The sequence below is a fragment of the Peromyscus eremicus genome, chromosome 19 (assembly GCF_949786415.1).
Source record: "Peromyscus eremicus chromosome 19, PerEre_H2_v1, whole genome shotgun sequence".
NCBI classification, from domain to species: domain Eukaryota; kingdom Metazoa; phylum Chordata; class Mammalia; order Rodentia; family Cricetidae; genus Peromyscus; species Peromyscus eremicus.
In genome coordinates, this window is record NC_081435.1 from 68,015,917 (window position 1) to 68,039,267 (window position 23,351).

The 23,351-nt window shown below is 51.5% G+C and overlaps 1 protein-coding gene across 1 annotated transcript in view; it reads right to left on the reverse strand.

The window, feature by feature from the left end:
* Window positions 1-23,351, reverse strand: part of Nfatc1 (nuclear factor of activated T cells 1) — a 59,848-nt gene that overhangs the window by 13,357 nt on the left and 23,140 nt on the right. The window contains exons 3-6 of the mRNA XM_059246526.1: window positions 19,550-19,709; window positions 4,785-4,987; window positions 2,860-3,032; window positions 954-1,094 (exon numbers count right to left, since the gene is read on the reverse strand). Of these exons, the coding sequence (XP_059102509.1) occupies window positions 954-1,094; window positions 2,860-3,032; window positions 4,785-4,987; window positions 19,550-19,709 (677 nt within the window). The remainder of the gene's footprint in view (window positions 1-953; window positions 1,095-2,859; window positions 3,033-4,784; window positions 4,988-19,549; window positions 19,710-23,351) is intronic.

Here is a 23,351-nt window from a genome sequence, read left to right on the forward strand (position 1 = left end):
CAGCTTCTTTGGTCAGCACAGCTCTACCGAGTGGCTGCCTCCATCTGGAGCCAGAAAGGTTCCCGGAAATGATGAGCAACTCGGGTCAGTGTCTAACTGAAGTGACCTTGGCTACACTCCCGGTCCCCACAGGTCACACAGACACAATGGCTCCCGATGTAAAGAAAATGCAAACACAGCTTGCATTGGGCCACACCCCTTCTGAGCTCCCTCCCCACTGGTGTCTGGGACTCATAAGACATTTCCATCGGGGCCAGTGTGAGCAGAAGGCTACAGCTGAGGCAGTGATAGTGGCATGCCTGTCTTCTCATGGAGATCTTCGTAGGGTCTGTGGGTTCCACGGAGATGGGGATCACACTCACACACATGGCTATGGTACTGAAGGTCCCAATGACAGAGTGAACACCATCTTGGGATGTGATGTCCATGATATGGACACCCAGAAGGTCAGCAGGCCCATACTTCTATCCACTATGGTACTAACCGGCACTTGTTCAGGGGACTGACTTCCTAGAGAAGCCAAGTGAGCTCTCCCTCAGGTAGGAAAGGGGGAAGGGAGAAATCTAAGAGAAAGAGCTGGCAGGGCACAAAACAGGTGGCAAGCCTGGTGACCACTCTGGGCAACCAGACGACCCTAGCAAGTAGTTTTCAGATGCCCAGCCTGCAGGCTTCCTTAACAGAGGCAGTGGCTCTCGAAAGTCTGGGCCTGGAGATGCCAAGGTGGACTTCCACCTGACTCTCAGCAACACAAAGACTCCAAAGGGATCAAATCACAAGCGATACAGAGCTCTGTGAGCTGGGGGCTACCTCTGCCTGGTGATTGCCCATGCTATGACCAAACACCCTCACGCAGATGGATCGTGCAGGTGCAGCGTCCACATCTTGCCAACCCAGGAGCCAGTTCCCACCCGCACCAAGAGCAGGAGCTCATCCAGCCACCCTGGAGAACATACCTGGAGCCTTTTCCACAAAGATGACCTTCGAGTCTTGCAGAAAGTTATGGCCAGACAGCACCATCTTCTTCCCGCCAATGACTGGGTAGCTGTCCGTGCTCTGCTTCTCCACAAGGGGCAGCTCCTGGGCCGACCGCTGGGCTGTATCAGAAGAGGCGAGAGTTGAGTAAAGCTTTGTCTTTGCTGCCTGGAGGAACCCTAGCTGGCATGCTTGGCCCCAGGTGCTGCCATTTGACATAACTGTTCAGATTCTCTGGGGACTGACCAAGCCCTGAACTTTGTGGGGGGCCTCAAACCATGTTATGTAGAAGACCATAGGCGTGCTGCTCCAACTAGGTCAGGAATGTGGCAAACCCATCAGGACGTGGCCCACGGTAAGAATGGAACACTGTCTTCTGTAGCTGCAGGAAATCTGACTCCTACTGCCGGCTGCTGGAGTGGAAGGGCAGTGAGACCCTCGGAAGAGCTGGATAGGAAAGCTAGTCCTAGTGTTAGCCCTGAGCCTGGGGACAAGGGCAAAGTGGAAAGCTTGAGAGGTAGCTAAGTCCAGGTCGGGATCAGCAACTTCATGAGGGTGGTGGATGAAAAGGAGGCTGTAGAGGCCTGGGGGGGGGGGTGACACTCTCAACACCTGTGTCAGATGGGTGACCTCAGACTCCCTTGAATCAGACAATCCAGGCCAGGGAAGAGTTCACCTCATAGGGAAGAGGATCCAGCCTTAGAAATTCAGGTCTCCAGTGGCTTGAGAGAGAAGGGGACAGGGGGCAGAGCCACATGGCTTCAGTGAGTGTGACTAAGGAAGACCTCACTTGTTCCCAGGGAAGTGGGGATTAGCTGGGTACACAGGTGGACCTGCTCCACAGTCCAGGGGCCACGGACAGAGGACTGTGCAGAACTAGGATGTTCAGCATGGGACTAAAGACCCCAGCATGGTGGGGGTCTCCTAGGAGACAAAGCCAGAAGAGCCGGAGAGGGACAAAACAGTCTGAGGGCACTGAAGACAAGCAGCAACAGCTGGTGGAAACTGTGTCTCCTCACAGGTCTGCTGGTCCCACCGGAACCCAGGTCTCAGGATGGGGAAGGGCTTCAGAAGGCAGTGAAGTTGACAGGATGGGAACGGACAGGTTTCCAGGGACATGGCTTTCGAACCAGGGGCCAGCCAAGCAGAAGAGAGGACGGCAGCACCCACCCCTGTTCCTTTCCGAGGCCAAGGAGCCCTTTGCCACGTTCTGGGGGCCACTGCACATACTGAAGGCAAAAACTTGGTACCACCAGGGAAGATAAATAGTCACACAGAGTTTACAAAATTCAGGTTTGGGACGTGGTGGATGGCCCGTGGCAGAGCTTTCGTTTACTATGTGTGGGGCTGTGAGTTCCATCCCCAGGAGTGTATGCTTGTGCGAGCATGTACACACACACACACCCCATCACCCCACACACACACACACACACACGGACTGTGGAGGAGAGTAAGGGAGATGAGTGTAGCAAAGGGAAGAAGAGAAGGAGAGAGAAGAGGAGCTGAGTAGGAAAGAGAGAAGAGGGGCAGAACTTGGAAGAGGAGAGGGATGAAGAGGAATTGTTTCAGTTTGCCCAGTCTGGTGGCTGCCAAGCCAAACTTCCTTTTCTCCATTTCCCCCAAATAAAGAGGGAGTAAGTGTAGACACAGTCAACACAACTTTGCTTCATGACAAACGTTGCTTTTTTAATGTCTGAAGCTCCCAGGGGCAGGAATGCTGTGTGCTCTGGTCAGGTCCTAACCAGCTTTGTGTGGGAATATGTAACCCAGATGCACCCTCTTACGGAGACACAGAAGTTGGGTCTCCTGCGGGGTGTTTGTATTTCCCAGGAAGCATACTGAAACAGACCTTTGATGGCATGGTTCAGTTCCCAAGTTACCACTTACAGCACTCGATGGGGTTTGAGGCAACCTGGAGAGACAGCGTCCGGCCATTGGGCTGTGGGATGTGAACTCGGAAGACCAGCCGCACCCTGGTATTCTTCCTCCCGATGTCTGTCTCCCCTTTCCTCAGCTCGATGTCTGAGTTTCTGAGCTTCAGGATCCCAGCACAGTCGATGCTGCCGGAAACAAAGGCCATGGCTTGGATTTAGGGCCCAGCACCGGATATGAGGAGCACCAACCATCTGACTGCCAGCCCAAAGGACTTAGCCCTCCTAGCCCGTTCCTGCTGAACACCCGCCTCCCTGAGGAGAAGCTTATGGGGAGGATTACAGCGTCTATGTATGCCAGCAGGGTGGGAACTGAGCAGCTATGTAGACTGTAGTCTCCACCTGGGGCCCCGGAGACCAGACACTCGCCGTCCCAGACATCTCAGACCCTGCAGAACAGCTCTGAGAGGAAAAGCCTGGAAGGATGTGCCTTCCCGTGTGTCCTGTAGTGCTCCAGCAAACATATTCAAGGCCTGGGACATTATTCCTTTTGCTCACTTTGATATATTCTATGGTTTGTGAAACTTTTCTTCTAAGAGTTCCCATAACTTTACTTCATAATTTCATTCAAACCTAGAGTCCAGTAAAATGTTCCAAACATTACAAAAGTCTTGATGTATCAAAACCAATACCTTTTCTTTCCCCATATAAGAAGAGAACAAGCATGTGTCTCCCACATCAAGCAGTGGTGTGGGGACCTGTAGGTCAGCACACACACAAATGTAGCCTTCGGAGCATGTCTTAGGCTATATGGCTGTGCTTGCGGATGGTTGTCCCCCTGTCTCCTGCTGGAGCATGCTGTGGTACAATGGGCACAGAAGTTGTGGCTGACCCTGGCTCCTCCGAGATGTTCTGGCTCTGTCCTGTCCTTGGGAAATTTGGATTATACAGCCAGAGAAGAGAGCCCAAGGATCGACAATGAAGTCCCAGTGAGTAAATCCCTTGGGTTGGCGAGAAGCTGACGCACATGGAAAGCCTTCCCTTTGTCCTTGTCTTAGAAGGCTTAACGTTATGAAGAACTTATCAGAGTACACACAAAGCGTTACGTGATACAGCCCCACCACTCATCTACACTCTCCTCACCACGCTGGCCTCTTCACGAGTGAACACACACTGCAAACTCACTCACACCCAGCAGCCTTTGCATGTGGAGCCCAGGCTTTCATACAGCCCTTCCACAGACATCTCTTAGCTGGAATGTCACCTCAGATCCCTGAGAGCAATACCATCAAGCCCTCCAGTCTGTGCCCAATCTCACTTATCTGCATTTTTTCATTATGGCCGCCTGGATCCCTGCTTATGTGTGCCGTTATCTGTTCCCAGCCTGGGGTTCCAGTACGGTGTGACTTCCACGGGAACTACCAGAACCCATGTTCTCTCTGCTCCACTAACAGTTCAGGGCTCTCAAAACTGAGTAGAGCCCCCACCTAATATCACGTGATGTGTTCTCCGCTTATTAATAAATTCCTTTCTAAGCTGACTGTGTGCCGTATGGGCTTTGCACACCGCACCTGGCCACATCAGCCACGTCGGCAGCTCTGAGTGAAAACACAGCCCAGAGGCCTTGCCTTCCCTCCCTTTTCAGTGTTTATCTCAACCATTCCTTGAATGAGCACTGCTGCATTCAGCAGTAAATAGGAGCTAAATGCGGGCACTGGGAGCAGCACTTACAGCTCCGTGATTGAGGCAGTGCTTGTAGGTGGCACAATACATAGCAACTGAGAACCCAGAACTAAGCAAATCTGTTGTCGTAACTATCTGTAAAGTTCCTTCAGGCCTGAGCCACAGGGCTGGGGCCTGGGAGCCAGGAGCAGAGCGCTGGGTGCTGGGGCAGAGCCGGAAGCCTATCCCCTCGGGCACAGCCCCCCCTCCCCAGCTTACATGGCTCGCATGTTATTTTCTGGGAGCAGAGGGATCTCCAGGACTTTGGTGTTGGACAGGATGGCTTCGTGGCTGGTGGTGGAGACAGTCTTGCCCGTGATCCGGTGGACCTGGTAGAAGGCGTGGGGCCGGAGCAGGCGGTCGTCTGCTGTCCCAATGAAGAGCTGTAGCGTGAGCGGCTCGTTTTCCAAGTAACCATGTAGCTGGCGAAGAAAAAAAGAACTCCCAGTAAGCACTGCGCACGTAAACTGCAGGGAAATGGCCATTTGTCAGCAGAGGAGAGCTCAAGAGGAAAGCTGTGCCCAGCGCCCAGCGCCCAGTTCCTCAGCTTACTGTGATGTAATGCTAGTCCTTCCTTCCTAAAATTATAAATGCATAATGCAGCTGGGCATAGTGGTGCACACCTTTAATCCCAACACTTACAAGGCAGAGGCAGGCCGATCTCTCAGTTCAAAGCTAGCCAGAGTCTACATAGAGAGTGTGTGGACAGCCAGAGCTACACAGTGAGATCCTATCTCAAAAAATAAAATAAAACAGAGCCTCACTATCCTAAAGGCCCTGGGAATATAGATTAGAATTTGAACACTCCTGGCCCTCTTTTCAAACAAACACAACACATGTTCACATACATGCACCAAATGCACACCTCATACATGCCCTTGCACATGTATAACCAGATAGGTAGTGTGCACATGGGCTCACATGCACTCCTAGAGGCAATGTGCATAGACTCAGTCTATGACTAGGTATGGCATCCTCTGGCCACTGTCATCCACTTTACCAGTGGCTAAGCCCACAGCCCCTCATGCAGGCCCCAAAAGAATGGCCTGGCCACAAGTGGGGCAGAAGGGGTGAGCGCTGTAACTCAGAGCCAAGAGTGACATGTAGGTGGAAACCTGAGATGAGCTGCCGGGGTACTAGAGTTTGGTTTTAGCAACCCCAAGCAGGAGGGTGATGAACATCATCCTCCAGAAAGCACCAAGCCGTCTTTGAGGATCCTGAAGCAATGATGGAGGAACAGACCCTACTGGAGAAAAACCTCAGCCACAAGAAATGGAGCCACAGATTCTTGGCAGGGGAAAGGGAGGTAACAGGGAAGAGAGGGGCTACAGAGGATCCCATGCTCTACCCATTTCTTGCCTTTCCAGTGGAATTCCAGCCTTACGGGCTGGTAGAGGATTATGCCTTTCATTTTAAAACATTGGGGGAAAAAAACAATGAAACCTAGAAATGGGAACCAGAAAATCGGACAGTGCAATTAGCTGCTGCTGGATTTTGATGTGGGCCTTGGGTATTGGGTTTTTACAAGGCAGTGGACCTCTCACATGTCCCTCCCACAAAGGCCTCAGCCACTGCCTCTGGCCTGATGCATGCCGGTGGTTCATTAGGAGAGGCACAGGCACCATGACTTTCATTAGGTCCTGTGATCCACCAGCATGTGGCACACGGCCAGTGCCAGCCCTACCCCAAGATGAAAGGCCCCGGGGACTAAGACTGTACTTCAAACAGGTACAACCCAGACCCTTAAGTTCAATTATCAGCCCACAGCCACCAGCAGCAGCAGCCGCAGCAAGAAAAATGTGTTCCCCACTCACCAGAGGCTAATGGGGCAGAGGCCCGAGGCTTTGTTGCCTCAATAAGCAGAGGAGGCAGGTGGAGTAGGAGCCCACAAAGGGCTTACCTCTGACGCCTGGAGGGAGAGCGTACTGCTTCCACGTGGAGGCTGGCAGACCTGCACATGGGCTTGGGGGGACCCCTGTCCTTCTCCAGCTGAACTGACACAAGGTCATAGCCATTGCCCACTTTGAGAAGGCAAAAGTGAGAGGAACTCATCTCAGGGCTGACCCTGCACCCCATCATTTTTCTTCAGCAAATCCTTCTGCTTTCCCAAATCAAAGCCTTGTGAGGCAAATGGGGACAACTTTATGTGAGCCTACAAACTCCCCCAGCCCAAGAGACTTCTCAGTACCGACATCTAAGAATTAGATGAGAGTAAGAAAGGGTCCGGAGAGCTCTGTGCCAATCCCATTTCTGTGTCCACAGCACAGCTCAGTCCGCAGGAACCATCCCTCCACACCATGTTAGCAAAACATGCAGACCCTCCTCTGATTCCCCTAAAGGGGAAGGAACGATTTCTGAATTTGAGTTCCCAGAAAAGAACCCTGTCAGAAGGCCCATTGCTGACCAGTGTTCAGGACAGAGGTCTGAACAGCAAGCTGAGGGCCAGGGATGGGGCTTACCCCAGTTTACCTCTGGAGACATAAGGAAGTCTGGGGGCTGAGAACATCAGTCCTCTATGACAAATCACCACGCAGGACAGCGCAGGATAAAGAGCTCACCGCAGACTGTGTGGTGGAGAGGCGGATCGAAACAGCCCACCTGTCCCTGTGGCTGACACCATGCAGATACCACGACTGTGGGGACAGGAATCTTTGCTGCGAAGATGGTGAGGATGGTTGTGGTATGTACTTGACCAGCCACCCCCTGACACCAGTAGGTGACTCCAAGGGAACCTCTGTCTCCCCGGACCTCTGGGCAGAATTACGAGCACCTCTGATTAATGTTTAAAATTAATGCTGGTCCTGTGACAAGCCCTGGATGTATTTGGCACAGTGAACAGAGACTCTGACCATCACCTGGGGGGTGGGGGTTATGAGTGTCAACCGTGTATGAGACAGTCTGTGTGGTGGTGGTGTTTCTGTCTGCACACACATACTCACAGACATGTATTTTATACACTGGGTCAGGTTGGAAAGATTTCTCTTTGGGCTTGGCTCAGGAGCTATGGGCCAGGCATCTGTTTCTATTTTGTCATGGAGTCACAGTATCCATGAACTCAATCACTTCTGACAAATTCACTGACTACCTGTGCGGATATTTTCAGGCAGGCTATGAACCAAGGGCACATACATGTGAGTGTGAAGGGTGCCTGCCAACCACAGCTCCTCAGTCATTCTGGGATAACAACACAGTGGAAATCTTTGACGAAGTCTGGTGGAGCCAAAGAGTACAGGGAATTTCCCCCCCAGACTCCCCCAATTTGCTGTGGGCCTGGCTGACTGAATGAATACTACATAGAATCTCCCATCCAAGGTCATCAGCACAGAAAGCTACCTCTGCCACCCTTGGGCCAGAGTGGTCACGCCTAGCACTGTCTAGATCTGCAGGAACAGAGTGTGGAGCACAGAAATCAGTCCCTACAAACGGTGCCCAGAAGGGTTGGCAAACCAGGTTGGTTGGTCCAGGCCCCTCAACACCCGGGAGCCAGGCCCTCGCCTCTTGCAGTGTGATGAATCAACTAAGAAACCATTACTCTATGTTGGACTAGAGTAGTTTTGCAATATGACACATTGAAAAATAAATAAATAAAAAGAAGAAATCCAGAGACAAGTTGTGCCAGTTAGTATTCTATCTCGTGAAATACAACACACACACACACACACACACACACACACACACACACACACACACACACACACACAAAGGAATCTATGACCAAAACCTTCTTGGTGGGCCATCCTCAGAGTGGCCCAAGGCTCTAGCCCAGCCTGGCTTGGGTCAGATGACTTTAAAATGACAACTGAAAATTCCCCCAAGATCCCTGCTACGCCAAGCTTCTTAAGGGATGTAAGGCAGTGAACACGGTATAATTTTATCCTTTAGAAACATGCCATTTCAGTGAAAATAGGAATATTTAAGGCTTAACCTGGGAGGTAAATATCTATTATTTAAAGCACGAAGTTCACTTTAAGAAAAGAAAATCTAAGCTACTTCACACATCCCTCTGCATGGACCTTCTGCCTCTGGCTTCTCACAGTGTCTGTCAGAACAACATTTATAAAGTTACCTGTCAAACCGAAGCCTCCTCGGTTCCCCTCTAAACGAAACAAAATGCATTATTCCATTTGCAAGGCGTAAGCACTCCTCAGTTTCCTGCACATTAAAATGTTTGTTTTTAGCCTGTGTGCTACCTCAGCACTTACCCAGGGGAGTGACAGGCCAACAGACTGATGGAGGACAAATTTATTCAGTGCTGGAGCTGGGCCAGCATGCACACCTTTATACCTGGTGGACGATCTGAATTAACAGCGCCAATTAACTGATGAAAATGGTCTGCCTTTCAGCCAATCACTCCGACTTGGTTACTAAGCAAAGGACACCGTCATGTGACATTCTTCCACCAAAGACATAATGTGCGCTTGAAACAATCAACTTCAAGGGAAATTTGCATTTAAGACCCCGAGTAACATTAGCATGCCACCATGTCCCAGAAGACGAGAGAAATCATTTCACAAATTGGTCTCACTTTCCCTCCTTCTGGTGCTGGGGCTCTCACCCAGGGTGGGTTTCACTATTTTTTAAACCCAATTCCCTCTACTTGGTTAATTAAGAGTTCGTGTTGTAGTCACATTATCTCAGATTGTTTTCAGCCCCAATTCCTCATTACAAACGCCACTGCCAGGAGACGGGAAGTTTCTGTTATTGGAAGTTCTATTTCCCTCTCCTGGAGACTGCAGAGCACTGGTCTCCTAGCAGGGCACAGAGGCATCCTGGGAATTCACCACTGCCCTGGAGGCCTCGATGTACACACAGGAGCCGGGTCTGACCCATCTTCCTGCCCTACAACTTGAGAGGGTAGGAGCTAAATGTCACTCCAGTGAGGTGGAGGCTACCCCACCAGCTTTAGCTAGAGTCACAGACCCTGGAGAGCTGCTGCTCTTTAGCATGGGTGATCCCCCTACAGAACAACCAGCATGGGGACATCTCCAGCTGTTTGTCACTCCAGATGCCACCACGTGCCTGACTGGGAGGAAAGAAATGACCAGCGAGGGCAGGACCCCTCACAGACACCCAGTAGGAGAATTAAAGCTCAACTTCCAAGCCAGGCTGTGTGCCATAGGCCTATCACCCCAGCCAGCCCTCGGGAAGCTGAGGCAGAAGGATCACACATTCAAAGCCAGCTTGGGCAACTCAATGAGATGGCTATTTCAAAATTAAAAGTTAAAAGGGAGATTAGGAGTGTAGGTCGGTGGTAAAAGAGTCTGCCTAGCAAATACTGCAAAAACAAAACAAAACCAAAAACAACTTCACCCACTCAGCAGTACCTGGACGGATGCCAAACAGACACTGTTGTCTGTTCTGTGTAACTAGGTGAGGCCCTTGACACTATTAGGCACTCGCTGCCTGAGCTCCTGTGTCCCAGCAAATGGGCTTCGGGACATCAGTCCCCAGGGCTTCCCCAGAGGCAGGCACAGGGCAGAGCTTCTGGGCACAGCCCCCTAGCACAGAAGGTCACGTGTGTGGCACCCAAAGAATCTGTGCTAGTGACCAGCTCTGTCTGCAAAGAAAATATCCCCTGGCTTTCAGGGTGTTACAAGTATGCGTGTGTGTGTGTGTGTGTGTGTGTGTGTGTGTGTGTGCACTGATATATGTGATATGTGTGCACCTGTTTGTGTATGTCTGTGCATGTGTTTATACATGTATGAACATATAAGCAGGTGTGAATATGACCTAAATGGGATTGTGTACATGTGTTTGTTATGAGTGTGTGTGTGTGTGTGTGTGTGTGTGTGTGTGTGTGTGGTGTGCATTTGACCCTGAATTGTATGAGCACACATGTGTTTCAAAGCCTGTGCATTTACTTCATGAATGTATGCCTGGGTGAGCAAGCACGGGTTTATGGAAACGTGTGCACTTGGTTTTACGTGTGCACGTATGTGTCATGAGCCCACAGCGGTACTCAATCTATACCATGTAATTCTGAGGACTCCTCCTATGAGGACAATGATCACACTAAAGATCAAAACCGTATTTACAAACACAGACAAAGTGAGGTCTACAGTCGTTCCCCAGATCCTGGGGATAGTGGCCAGTGTACACATGGCCTCTTCCAGAAGCAGCCCACAGCTGAGAGCAGCACGGGGAAGCCGTGAGAGGCTGCACGTAGCTCCTTCAGGTCTTTTCATGTACAAACTTTCTCTACCTTTCTGAGAAGGCAAAAAATTTAAAAACAAAATAAGAACCAAAATGGGTGTATCCATGTAAATATTTCAAGGGCATGAATGCCAGAGACCACACACACGGATAATGCCTGCTGGGCCCTCACTGAGAACCATGCATGCCACACCTTCATGGGGCCTTGATTTCCATTGGCGAAGTCTCCCCACCTTGCTGAGGGCCTGAGGCTGTTCCAGGCCTCTAATAATCAGTTGTCTAATTTACTTAAAAATGTCTCAGGGCTGTGGGTGTAGCCAAGTGGTAGCATGCCTGTCTAGAATACCCAAGGACCCAAGCTTCGTCTCCAATACAGCGAACCATCTCCGTGTGGAGAAGCCTGGTGTCCCTAAGCACCCATGAAGAAGTGCGTGCTTTCAACAGGAGCAGTGGGCTGCTCAAGCATGCCTTCCCTTCCTTACAGAGGCCTGTGAATCCAGCCTCCCACTTCCCAGGGCCTGGCCCCTCCCCAGCACCGGGTACAGTTTCTCCCACAAAAGGTCCTGGTGTAGGTTCTCAAGGAGGAAGCCACACTCCACGGCTTTCAGAAACCAACAGTGGGCTTCATGGCTCTCCTGCAGCCTGAACTGAGCAGGTGTTTGGCCTGTCAGGTTTTAGAGCCCAGGCTCCTGGTCTTGCGTACCCCTGTGTGTGTGCAGATGCTCGAAGTGCCCTCAGTCCTGAGGTCACTTTCTTATAGGGTCCTGCAAAGTGAGCTTTGGCTCCACCCTAGGAATTAATTCACTCACAAATTTCGTGTTTCCTCTCCTGTGCTGAAGAAGACTGGGGGCAGACAGGAGGTGGGGTATGGGATTGTGGCAGGTCAAGGAAAACCCAGTTTCCTGACTTTTTCCCTGAGTCTCAGACCTCCATCAGATGTGAATTCTATGACCCGTGAGGCAGGACCCACAGAACAGCTCAGAGTGGACATCTGAAGCATGCCGTTCACAACCACAGCCAGGATGCACCTGGGTGTGGATCTTAGGCCTGCTCCTTGGGGAGGCCTCCAGCTCAGCTTCTCTGCTCTTCCCCCAATGGCCACCTTCCTGCCTTGCATGCTGACTCGGGAGAGCAGGAGCCCCACCCCACCCCCTTACTGGAAATCTCCCTTACTTGAAGGTTCCTTGGATAGAAGTGGGTGGGATCCTCCTTCAAGATCTGGGTATCAAGCAGATATTGTGGGAATTTTAAACCAAGGCCATGTGACTGAATCAGGGTCCATCTGTGCTGCACAAGACCAATTGGAACTCCTGTGCAGGGCTGATTCCCGGCTAGCCTGAGGGGTTGAAAGGGGCCAGGGACAAAGACGGGCACCAACTCAGGCAACGTGCCGGTGGGAGAGACCTCACCACCCTCCTCTCAGCTCCTGCAAAGAAGGTTTATAAGGGCCCACAGGGCCCCAGTGTCCCCAGGAACTGTCATCATGGCCAGGAATCACAGCCCAATCAGCCCCATGCACATCAGCCTGGATCGTCTCTGTGTTAAGCATGGCACCTAGCATCCCTGAGGCCGGCCCTGCAGATGGCAGCCTTCACCTACTCTCTGTCCACCCAAATCCAAGGAAAGAGGCACCAAAAGCCAGCAGATTCCTTTTGCAAAGCTGGCAAGCAGGTACAGAAACTCCCAACACAGGCTCTTCCTTCAGCACCTCAGAGGCCACAATAGACTCAGGAAGCAGCCACCTGTACACCCTCCTGGGAATCACCCAGGCTCCACAATGACATGCTAGGCTAGTGCTTACCTTGTATACAGGGCAGAGGCCCCTCAGGAGAAGTCACCTATACCATGCCATGCAGTGTGTTACAACATGCTACCATGGTGATACCAGGCCCAGACATGCAAGGAAATCCCAGAAAATATGGCTGCTGCCCTGAACCCCAATCCCTCTACCTTGCAGAATCCAGCCTGTGGCAGCCAGCATCCTGGTGAGTTTTGCTGTTTACAGTGTGGATAGCATGACTCAGTGGCCATGCATTAAGCATCCATGGGGCACATGTAAGAGACTCTAACCCTTTCCATTAAACTATTAGAGCCTCGAGAATGCTGAGGGAGGATGCAGGGCTGGAAATGTGATATGAAGGACTGAAGATACTCAAAATTCATCAAGGCTTCTCAGGGCACTGATACCATGATGCCATCCCAGATCCCACGTGTTAACACTAGGGGGATACTGGCTCTCAGTCTGTTCCTTCTCTCATCCCTGGGGTCCATGCTGAGGACATCTACCCACATGACCAGTGAGGTCCTGACTGTGTGTCTGCCTAGGCAAGGCCTGCGGCCATCTGTGCCGATGCAGAGCAAACTACCTCCATCCACATAGGAAGGAATCCAGTGTTCTTCTGAGTGGCAAAAACAAGGCCACCAGGCCAGGGCAGGCATTCAACAATAGTCCCTCTCCACCCCCACCTCCCATGGTGGCCTGAGTTGGGACTGTCAAAGGACAGACTCAGAGAGAAAGTGCCAGTCCTTCCCAGACTCCCGAGAGAACACTGGCTACAGCTGCAGCTTCTCATCACTATTTGTATCTTCTTCACATCTGAACAGCTGCCCGTGGGTAGACCGTGACATTTGTGGTGCCTCTGGGTCCTCGGGGCCAAGGAAAGCCACAGAGTCACCAGGAAGAAGGTCCATGTGTGGCCAGGAGCCAGCTCAAGATGTGCCCCTTCCTGCTGTCACTGTTGCTAGAGGTGTTAGTTCCTGTTTTGTCTCCATTCCCACAGTCCTCATCTCACCTGCACCCAAGGATGGTGTCTGAGACCCTAGGGGAGAGGAGGGGCTTGACTAGACCTGTCTCATCTGGACCCTAACTCAGAATGACCTCTGCTGGCATGTAACTAGAGGACCATCTGCAGGCTATGTGCCCAAGACATCATCATTTAAACTCTTCCCTAGCCTGGATCAAAGAAGCCACGGCTCTCAAGTCAGCTTTGGGGACTTGGTGGCAGGCTTGGAGGCTCCTTGTTTCGGGGGGAGGGTTCTGCTTGTAGCCCCGCCTTGCCTTTGCTCCCGGGCTCACATGGTGCCCTCACTGCTTCCCATTCTGCTGGATGGTAAGGGTCTGAAGTGAGCTCACAAGCGGATGCTGAGAGCCCATGTGAAGCCTCCGCCTTGAGTACATCGGTGGAACTAAACCGAGGCCAGACAGTTTTTTTCAAGTCCACTACTGTAGACTGAGCAAGCAGACAGGGCCACCTCCACTCCACTGTCACACTGGGATGAGAGCTGTCCCCAGATGTCTTCCCAGTACAACAACTCATCTCTCACCACCAATTGTCTGTCCACTCTTAGCTTTGCCACTGGGAGCTCGTACAGTAAGCAAAGCTGCAGTGTGCTCAGGAGGGATTCTCATGAAATCCCTGTGTTTGCTGAACAATGGACATGGTGCTGAGTATATGTGCGGAAGGGAGACACTATCTAGGTGACCAGGAGAGTCAGCCTGTCCGTGGTGGGCAGGGACGGGAGTCAGCCTGTGCATGGTGAGCATGGATGGGAGAGTCAGCCTGTGCGTGGTCAACATGGACAGGAGAGTCAGCCTGTGCATGGTGGGCAGGGACGGGAGAGTCAGCCTGTGCATGGTGGGCAGGGACAGGAGAGTCTGCCTGTGCATGGTGAGCAGGGACGGGAGAGTCAGCCTGTGCATGGTGAGCAGGGGCAGGAGAGTCAGCCTGTGCATGGTGAGCAGGGACGTGAGAGTCAGCCTGTGCATGCTGAGCAGGGACGGGAGTCAGCCTGTGCATGGTGAGCAGGGGCAGGAGAGTCAGCCTGTGCATGGTGGGCAGGGACGGGAGAGTCAGCCTGTGCATGGTGGGCAGGGATAAGAGAGTGTTTGCATTGAAATGTCCTGAAAGGAGAGAGGACTCCATGCACTGTCCAGGCTGATCCATAAAAAATTAATCCAGACCACGCAGGTTGGCTGGCTCTGTGTAGACCAGGGCCAGCGTGTTTCTGCTCTGGGGTCAGGGCTGCAGTTAGACCTCTGTGATATGCATGTTTTAACAGCTTGCTGCTCCAGGCAGAGTGAAGTGCTGCATTATTTCCCCTGTGCCCACCCCCCTGCTGCTCTGATCAGAATACCTAGCAAACCCCTCACTGGCCCTTGAAGGACCCTGGCTCTCTGTTAGCCTCCGGATGTGTGTATTCCAGAGGAGAGGCCTAGGAGACCGGGGGAAGCAGGCTCACACATGACAGAGCATCCCAGGCCGCTAAACCAAATGATAAGGTACCTTGTGACCACAGGTCAGACACCCCTCACAAACCCACTTCTCATAATATTTTTACCACTCTAAACCTCCCCTGGGACTTGAGGAAAGACACCACCAAGAAAGAAAAGTAATTATAACAACAGCCTGGCGAGAAGACAATTTTAACAACCGGAGAAATGCAAGTCATCTCCTAGTGGATGTCCTTAGCTGTCAAATGTCTTGTATGATAGAAAAAGCATCTGCCATGAATCTATATGGGGGAGGGGACAAGCTAAGTGACTTCTGAAGGGTCCCTGAGGCCATGAGACCCCACTGGCCTCTGCTTGGCCCCTGTGTCTGAGCACAAGCCAATGCTTATCATGGCTTCCTCTACGACTCTGCCCCAGTTCCTTTAGATTCTCAAGTCCCTGTTGTCTGTATCCTGAGAGTATATGACTTATATCCACACTGAGTCCAGCGTCACCTGTCTGGGCCACAGTCTGCGCGTCTCTTTGATCTGAATCCTTCATGGCCAGTCAGGGGCCACGCTGGTCACTGTCCTAAATGGCAAGTCCCGTGCTGCAAACCTAAATGTTAGGAACTGACCAGCTTCTGAGTGTTCATATTTCAGTGGCCTATTAATTATTCAAGCAGAGCGGGCTTGTGTGTGATGTGCAGATGCTATCAGGCAAGTCATCTGGTGATTGGTAAACAGAGCTGGATGATGTGACCACTGGGGTGGGAGATGATCTTCAGACCCCGTGATGCACCGCAGTGGGGGCCCCTAAAGGTAGGAGCCCACAAGGCCATAGTTCACTCTAGGCCAACCTAGACATCCCCTGCTTCACTTCTGGAGAATTTGGATCCTCAGCCACTTCTGTCAGTGGTGGCCAAGACCCAACAGACATGGAGACCTGAAAGCCACAGGCCAGATCAAGGTCAGGAGGGCCCTTGCTGGATAGGATGATGCTCAATAATGACGTCTTACTTTGGAGAACTGGAGAGGCAGATGCCTCTACCTTAGAGTATTTGAGACATCTGTTCTACCAAGGCAAGTTTCATAGTCAAGGAAAATTTCGGCCTTTTCTCACTGGTTACAGTGTGGCATTGGAAACAAGACCACAGCACACTGTAGGCAGATGTAGGAGCTCCTGTCTTGATAACTAGTGGAAGACAGTGGTAACTGGGGGGAGGGGAAGGGAGCCACCATGTCACCAAGGACATCCCCCACAGACTTTGCACAGAACATGTCCACTGCAAGGTGGCCCTTGAACTGGTCCTGGGAGCTGCCAGGAAAGCCGATAGGTAAGTCCTTACCAGGCCCTCCTTGAGTCCAGAATAACCTGTGGCTGCCCATTCTGACTCGGCATGATGTTTTTTTTAGATAACGTCAGATTATGAAGCCAGTGTTTTTGAAGACTGGGTAGCTTGGTGATCACTGAATGGCTAGTGGGAGCCTGCGGCCCTTTTGGATACTTAGATCGTGGTGTGAAGAAAGACGTCCATGGACAAAAGCAGACGTGACACCCTCCTGGTGGGGGACAATGAGCCCCGAGAAGAGAGCAGCGACCAAAATGCAAGTCTGTGTCAGAGGGAGAGTCCTAAGCCTCCCACCGGAGCGCCGATTGTTCAGGCAGGTCCTTCACAGACACTGGCCTCTCCACTGAAAGCAAAGTTAGGCCGGATGCAGCTGCCTTTTCTGAAATGCATGACCTTTGACTCCACCAGTACGCCTGAGTCTGGTCTGCGTGGTCCCCGGACAACACATCCAAGGAAGAGGATCACTGACCCGACGCCTCTTTCTGGACCCCGGGTCTGAGGGGCATGTCTTCCTTCCTTTTACAGTTCCCTCCTGAGCACCACTAGGGTTTTCTGTCCTGCAGATTGCTGCTGTCTTTATGGACAGACTTCTTGAGACATAGAGGAAACCATGGTGCCGGATCCACTACAGGGACCGTGCTGAGGAAATGGGAGCTTCTAGGAGCTCATGAGTGAGGTAGAAGGCCTGAACAGTCAGGGACGCAGTAGACACTACTGGCCACAAAATGGCTTGCGCAGTGGCTGCACAGCGGATATGTGGGCTGGTCCGTGGCCTCACCCAGACTGCTGTGTAATGTGCCCACCTCTGAGAGCCGGAAGGTCAGACGGCAGGGCTGGTGGCACTGAAGGGCGTGTCAACACAACCCAGAAGCCTGGGGTAGAACCTTGTGGTTACGGCGCTTTCATGGCAACCAAGAGAATCTTCTATTTTTGTGTGTTTCATAATTACGTGCAAATTCTATTTTTACCTAATTTGTGGTCCACCAGCCAAAAAAAGAAAACAAATACCCTAAAATACCCTCTTTTTAGCTGTTTACCTCACACACTGGCATAGGTGTGAGCTTACTTGGTGAGAATATTCCAGAAAACTCCTTGGGTTCCTAATTTCTCACAATGAGACGTGAGACAGAACCTAACATTTTTGGTTAGGGGTTGTTTTTCTTTGCCTTTCAACGCTGTTGAGGAAGGGGGTGGCTGTTCTGTGGAAGCAGAGCCAGCCTGACCTGGTTTTACCACCTTCCCTTAACACCACTTTAAATAATTCAGAGGGTGCTTCTTAAACGCTGTTTTAAATTTCACCATTCCTCAGAAATGCCTCAATTTCCTGGATATCATCTGCACTGAGAGAAAAATGTTGCCCCGTGCCCAAGATGCCTAGAGCCTGGTTCTCCAGGGGCAGCATGTCAACTTGGCACCTGACACACAGGTAACGAGTATCAGAGGCTGACAGACAACGAATTCCCCCAAACACAAGGGCTCCCCACACTCCTGGCTTTATCTCCCCAAAGCAGCTGAGATTCTTACAACCACCATCAGCCCAAACCCAAAAAGGTGCAGATTCATATCGTATCCACAGCTTCATCATTCTGATGAAGGCACAGTATTTGCACCCCCCTCCCCCGGCTCTCACCCAGAGCCCCTTGCCTGTATGATCCAAGTAAGTGGAGGAGCTTGGCCATTATCTCTCCACTTACCTTCCTGCCTTTCTTTAACGGACTTATTTTCTCCCTTATTAAAACCTGTTCCATTCAGCAATAATGCACTTTCATTCAGTGAAGACCGCAGCAGGAAAGGAGAGGTAAATACCTGTAGTTACCCTGCACAGCTGAGGGCCAGCTCTACCTGACTTCCACCTGGGAAGGTAGAAACTTAAAATGTCAAGCTGGCTGCTGCGTACCGATGTCTCCTGCATTTTATCACATCAAGCCGCTAACAAAGTAGGTATTAATTGGCATCAGGCACGCGGGCCACAAATATCGCCTTAATATCACCCACAAGGCCCGCTAAAGTGCTTCATTTCTGCACCTCGCCTGGCCCATTCCATGGGGCTGATTGCTGCGTTGGCAAACAGCCATTGTCTCCAGCGCCTCCTGCCTTTGCCAGCTTTTTATTTACCTAAATGGAATAAAAGAAAAGTACCTGGTTCCCTGCTGAGTACCCCTTCCAGTTTGCATCAGTCCTGAAAATAACAGGGTTGGGCACCTGGGTTTATGATGTTGGGGTACTGGGGTAAAGAGCTCTCTATGTCACCATGTGACCAGAGCCAGGCAGAGAACAAGCATTTCTTGGTGCCACTTAAAACAGTCATGTCTTGGGGTCTAACGCACACAAGGGGACAGGTGTGGCACAGGGAAGCAAGGACAACCTCATACAGCCCATTGGGATGTCACACTGATGAACAGTTGGAGGAGTGGCAAGCTGGATCTGTGATGTTGCTGGGCCCCCTAGTTTCCAATGTGACTCCTGGCCAGCATGGATGAGCACTGTATCTCCCCTCTAAGCGACGATTTTTCCTTCCCCGAAGGTCTATAGGCATGACTGTGCCCATCTCAGCCACCTTCCCCTCAGAACTCCGGCTCATCACCTGCTCTCTCAGACCCTACCCCTAACACCTCCAGGCAGGCTCACAAGTGTAGGCTGCCCACCAATCCCACGTGTGTGGTGTGGGTGGAGAGTGTGCATCTGCTCCAGGGGGGCAGAGTTTGGAAAGAGAAGAATGGAGCTGCAGAACAGCTGGTGCAATGCAGCCAGACCTGCATGTAAGTCTGTTTGGGGTGAGCCTTCAGAACCACTGCAGATGTGATGAAAAGCACTGTACGGCACCCACGGACAGCCCCTGACTCACCACGGTCCTGCTTACCGTCTTCCCTTCAGCTCTATGCTAGTGTGAAAGTGATACCCAATCAGAAAAACTACACTTTGAATTTCGTGTAGTGCTCAGCCGGCCCCTCTGTGAAGAGAGGAGTGGCTGACATTCTGTCTATGCGGGACCTGTGCGAAGATGCATGGTCAGTGAGGTAGAGGGAATGCATTTTGACTTTTGACATTTTTCAGTTTACCAAGGGTTCATTGGGACATAGCCTTACTGAAGATAAGGAGCATCCCTATGCAGAAGGAAATGGGATATGCAAGTAGCCAATGTCTAACTAACTGGCTCTGAGGAGACTGTGTTTAAAGCTTGAGGAAGGTCCCCAGCTGCGGATGCAAAACTGTTTTAGACTGAGAAATGCCAAGGTATGGGCTATTGGCAGGTCACAGAAGACATCATACCTGCACGACGGGGTGTCCTCCAGCTGAGGCCTTCACAGCCCCCCGGCTGCCTTCTGTCTCATAGTGAGCCCTGTGGTGTGACTTGGGCTGCACCTCGATCCGAAGCTCATACGGACCAGAGTGGGATGGCAGCTGCCAGTCGAGGGCAGGTAAAGACGGGCTGCAAAGGAACAGAGGAGCTTTAAGTGCAGGTAGACACCAAGACACAGTTGTCTGTGCTGTACCTGAGACACTGTCAGCGGATCAGCCCTCACGGCTGCCGTCAGACAGAATACCCTCAGCGTCATCCTGATGGCGGAGGAAAGTCTCCATAAGGCCATGGTTATTATGTTACCATATGTAGTCACAGCTTGCCAGTGCTTCATGAATAAAAGAAATCAGCCAGTCTTTAAAATGCTAACCAAATCGACTGCCCAGAGCAATGGAAGAGGTGTAGAGATAGCCTGCTTGTAGCCAGGAGAGTTACCAATGGGATTACAGGGTTCTGGATACCCTTTGCTAGGAACAATAAAGGTCTCCCTCCTCTACGGAAAACCCTGAGAGGCACCCTTGGCCAAATGGGGCTCCGGGAATAACCTGCCCTGCAATGCTAAGTTACAGCAGACCCTGGAGAAAGAGAGAGCTGCTGGACCACTCCCTCCATCTGACTGACATGTGCTTTGTTTCCATTCCAATTCTAACAAGCCGCACCTGAGTTTGTCACCTTGCAGGTACAAGCTGGGCCATCCCTGCAGGAATTTGACTCACAAACACACAGCAGTGAGTGCCCAGAGCACCTGCATTTGCCTAGCACAGAGGAATGCTGATGGCTGAGCTTGGCTGGCTGTGGCTTCAGAACAGCATGACAAAAGGGACAGACTTCCTGATTCTGGAAGTGCTGCCATGCACTCGCAGCTCACACTATGCCTGTCAGGGCCGTTTCCTGTGTATGTCACACACCCCGTTTCCAGCAGCTGTCGGGGCGGGCGGAAGGAAGAGCAGCGAGCAGAGGGCTGGGCTGGGAGGGAGGCCGGCATCCTGGGGAAGGCGCCCCATGGGAGCTGGGCAGCCTCCTGCTTCCAGGAGGGGTGCGTTTCCAGGGCTGTGGGGCCACAGTCCTCAGAGCCAGAAGCGGCATGGGTACCCAGGTGTGTGTGCGGGGGAGGCACTGCAAAGCCACCCACACCTGCAGCTCTTCATCGTGTGTCACACGTGTGCATAGACGTTGCGTATGTCCACACAGAAAGACTACACTTCGCTGTGAACAGAAAAAGAAAGCTTCACAACGAAAAGAACTACTTTCCACCCCTAGGAAATTCTTAAAAAGAGAGTGACAGACAGACAGACGAGAATTGTGAAAAGGGGCAGGACGAAGGGTGACTTACACATTTAAGATCATCAACTCCGGTTGGAAATTTTCACCGTAAATCAGACATCTCTCAAACCCCACAGGACTGCATCACGAATCAGAGATGGGGACCAGGCTGGAGGAGGAAGCTGACTGAACACCATGTGTCCACGGCTGCCCTCCTGGGGTCTGAACTGCAGATGTCACCGTGATTCTGCTGCCCACAGGGTCTCTGACATCAGATGGGGGGGGGCTGCGACTGCCTGCTAAAGATGTGCACTCGGGACTGAGCCAAAATTCTGTACACATCTTCAATTCAGTTCTACCCCCTTTGAAAATCACACTCAATGCCACCCTGGGAACAGCCGTCTAGGCAGGGCCCCGAGAGCCCTCTACTTGTACAAATGAAGTCATCCGAAGTTACTTGCACACTTGAAAATCTTGTATCATACACCACTGATCCAGAGACACTGTCTAAATAAATGGGTGTGGATATGCAAGCATTTTACATAAAAGGGGTCTGTCTTCACAAAACATATAATTTTGTATCCTGACTTTTTTTTTAAAGAAAAATCAAATTTTTGAGCATCTGACTGCATTGATAAAAAGTGGTTTAATCGCCACACCACATTTTATTACACAGATATTACTGTGCGGCTGGACTTTGGTTACTACCCAGTCTATGGCTAACACAAATGCCATAGACGTGATGTCCACACAATTAAATCAAGGACTGTATCTTTGCCCCATCCTGAACACAGGGTCAGCATTTTGGGGGTCCCTGAGGCATTAGCCTCACACTCCCCTGAGATATGGGGAGCCTCCCACCCCAGCCCCCACTCGTTGTAACATCATCCTGACATATTTCACTCGTTTTCAAAACTGTCCCCCAAGAACGGTTTGAGGTGCTGCTGTCTGCCCCTCCATACAGCCCTTGACTCCAAAGCAGAAAGCGGTGGGCGGTATGTAAAGAGTAAATTTGAGTGAGAACATACTTCTGACCCACCGGAAGTAAAACTCCTGGGAATACCTGGCCCCTGACCATCTGCTTCCTTTTTGGCCTTGCGTCTTACTGAAGATCTTCTGGGGCCTCGGGACACTTCCCACGGCTTAACCTCCAGCCCAACAGAGGCTGGCCACGCTGGGCCATCCACTGTCAGTTACCATGTGCCTGGTGTCCCTGGCTCCTCCTCCGTTCTAAAACTGCCATCTGTGGTGAACAATCTCATGATGCCACAGAGGGAAGGCCGGGCCCTGCTAACTCCACAGGACAGACAAACATCCTGAGACACAGTGCCAGGGCTGAAGAGATGGTTCAGTGGTTAAGAGTACTGGCTGCTCTCCTGAAGGATCCGAGTTCGATTTCCAGTTTCCATGTCAGACTGCTCATGACCACCTCTAGCTTTTACAGGCATTAGCACTCATATGCATGTGCACGCGCGCGCGCACACACACACACACACACACACACACACACACAAGTAATAAAATAAATCTTCAAAAAAATCAAATTAAGCAGCGGAGAGATGCCACGGTGACTGAGGGCACTTGCTGCCAAGTCTGAAGACCCGAGTTTGATCCCTGGGACCCACATGGTGGAAGATGAAAATGTACTCCTGCAAGGTGTCCTCTGTCCTCCACGTGTGCACTATGACACACCCACAAAATAACTAAATAAATATGCAATGATAATGAAAAGAAACACATCACAGGATAAAGCATGAGCAGCTCGGGGGTGAGCAGCCTGTGGCTGGGCCATGTTGCTGGCTAGACTATGCTAGGCTCACAGAGCTGGCGCTCACCCTCTTTTTCCCACAGACCCCACATCAAGCATCCATTGCTCCTTGCAGCCTGTTCAAAGCAAACATTCAGTGGCTTTGAACAAATTTAGATTTTTTTCTGAATGCTTGCAAGAAATTGTGTGTGTGTGTGTGTGTGTGTGTGTGTGTGTGTGTGTGTGTAGCTTTTCCTTGGTTGTGGGGTACCGAGGGCCTTGGGTCACAAAGCCGTATGGCCTCCGGCTGTAGGGTCTGAAGGGACAATGGCTAATGTAGCCTCCATGCTGGGGGAGGAGGGATGGAGTGATAGGCCGCGTGGGAATGATGGGCAGCTTCCCCTGATAACGGGGCGAGTCAGATCTTCCACAGTGCTTGGTATGTGGGCGGAGCGCAGGGAGAAGCCACGGCTCTCCTGTTTTGAATCACTGTTCCCATGAGAAAGGGCTCCGCCTCCCACTGACAGGAAGCATGAAAGTGCTGTTGGCACACAGGTCACAGCACAGAGACCAACTCCATCCGAGATCACAAACCTGAGGCCCAAATGGGCTCACATTCCCTGGCTCCTGTCTGTACGAGGCCCACAGTTCCCAGCTCCACTGTCTCTGAGCATCGGAGGCTGGTACATAAGGACCATTAGGCTCTTTGGGGCGCTCATCTCTCCAACTGGCCACTGGGGGTTCCAGTATCATCTCCCCTG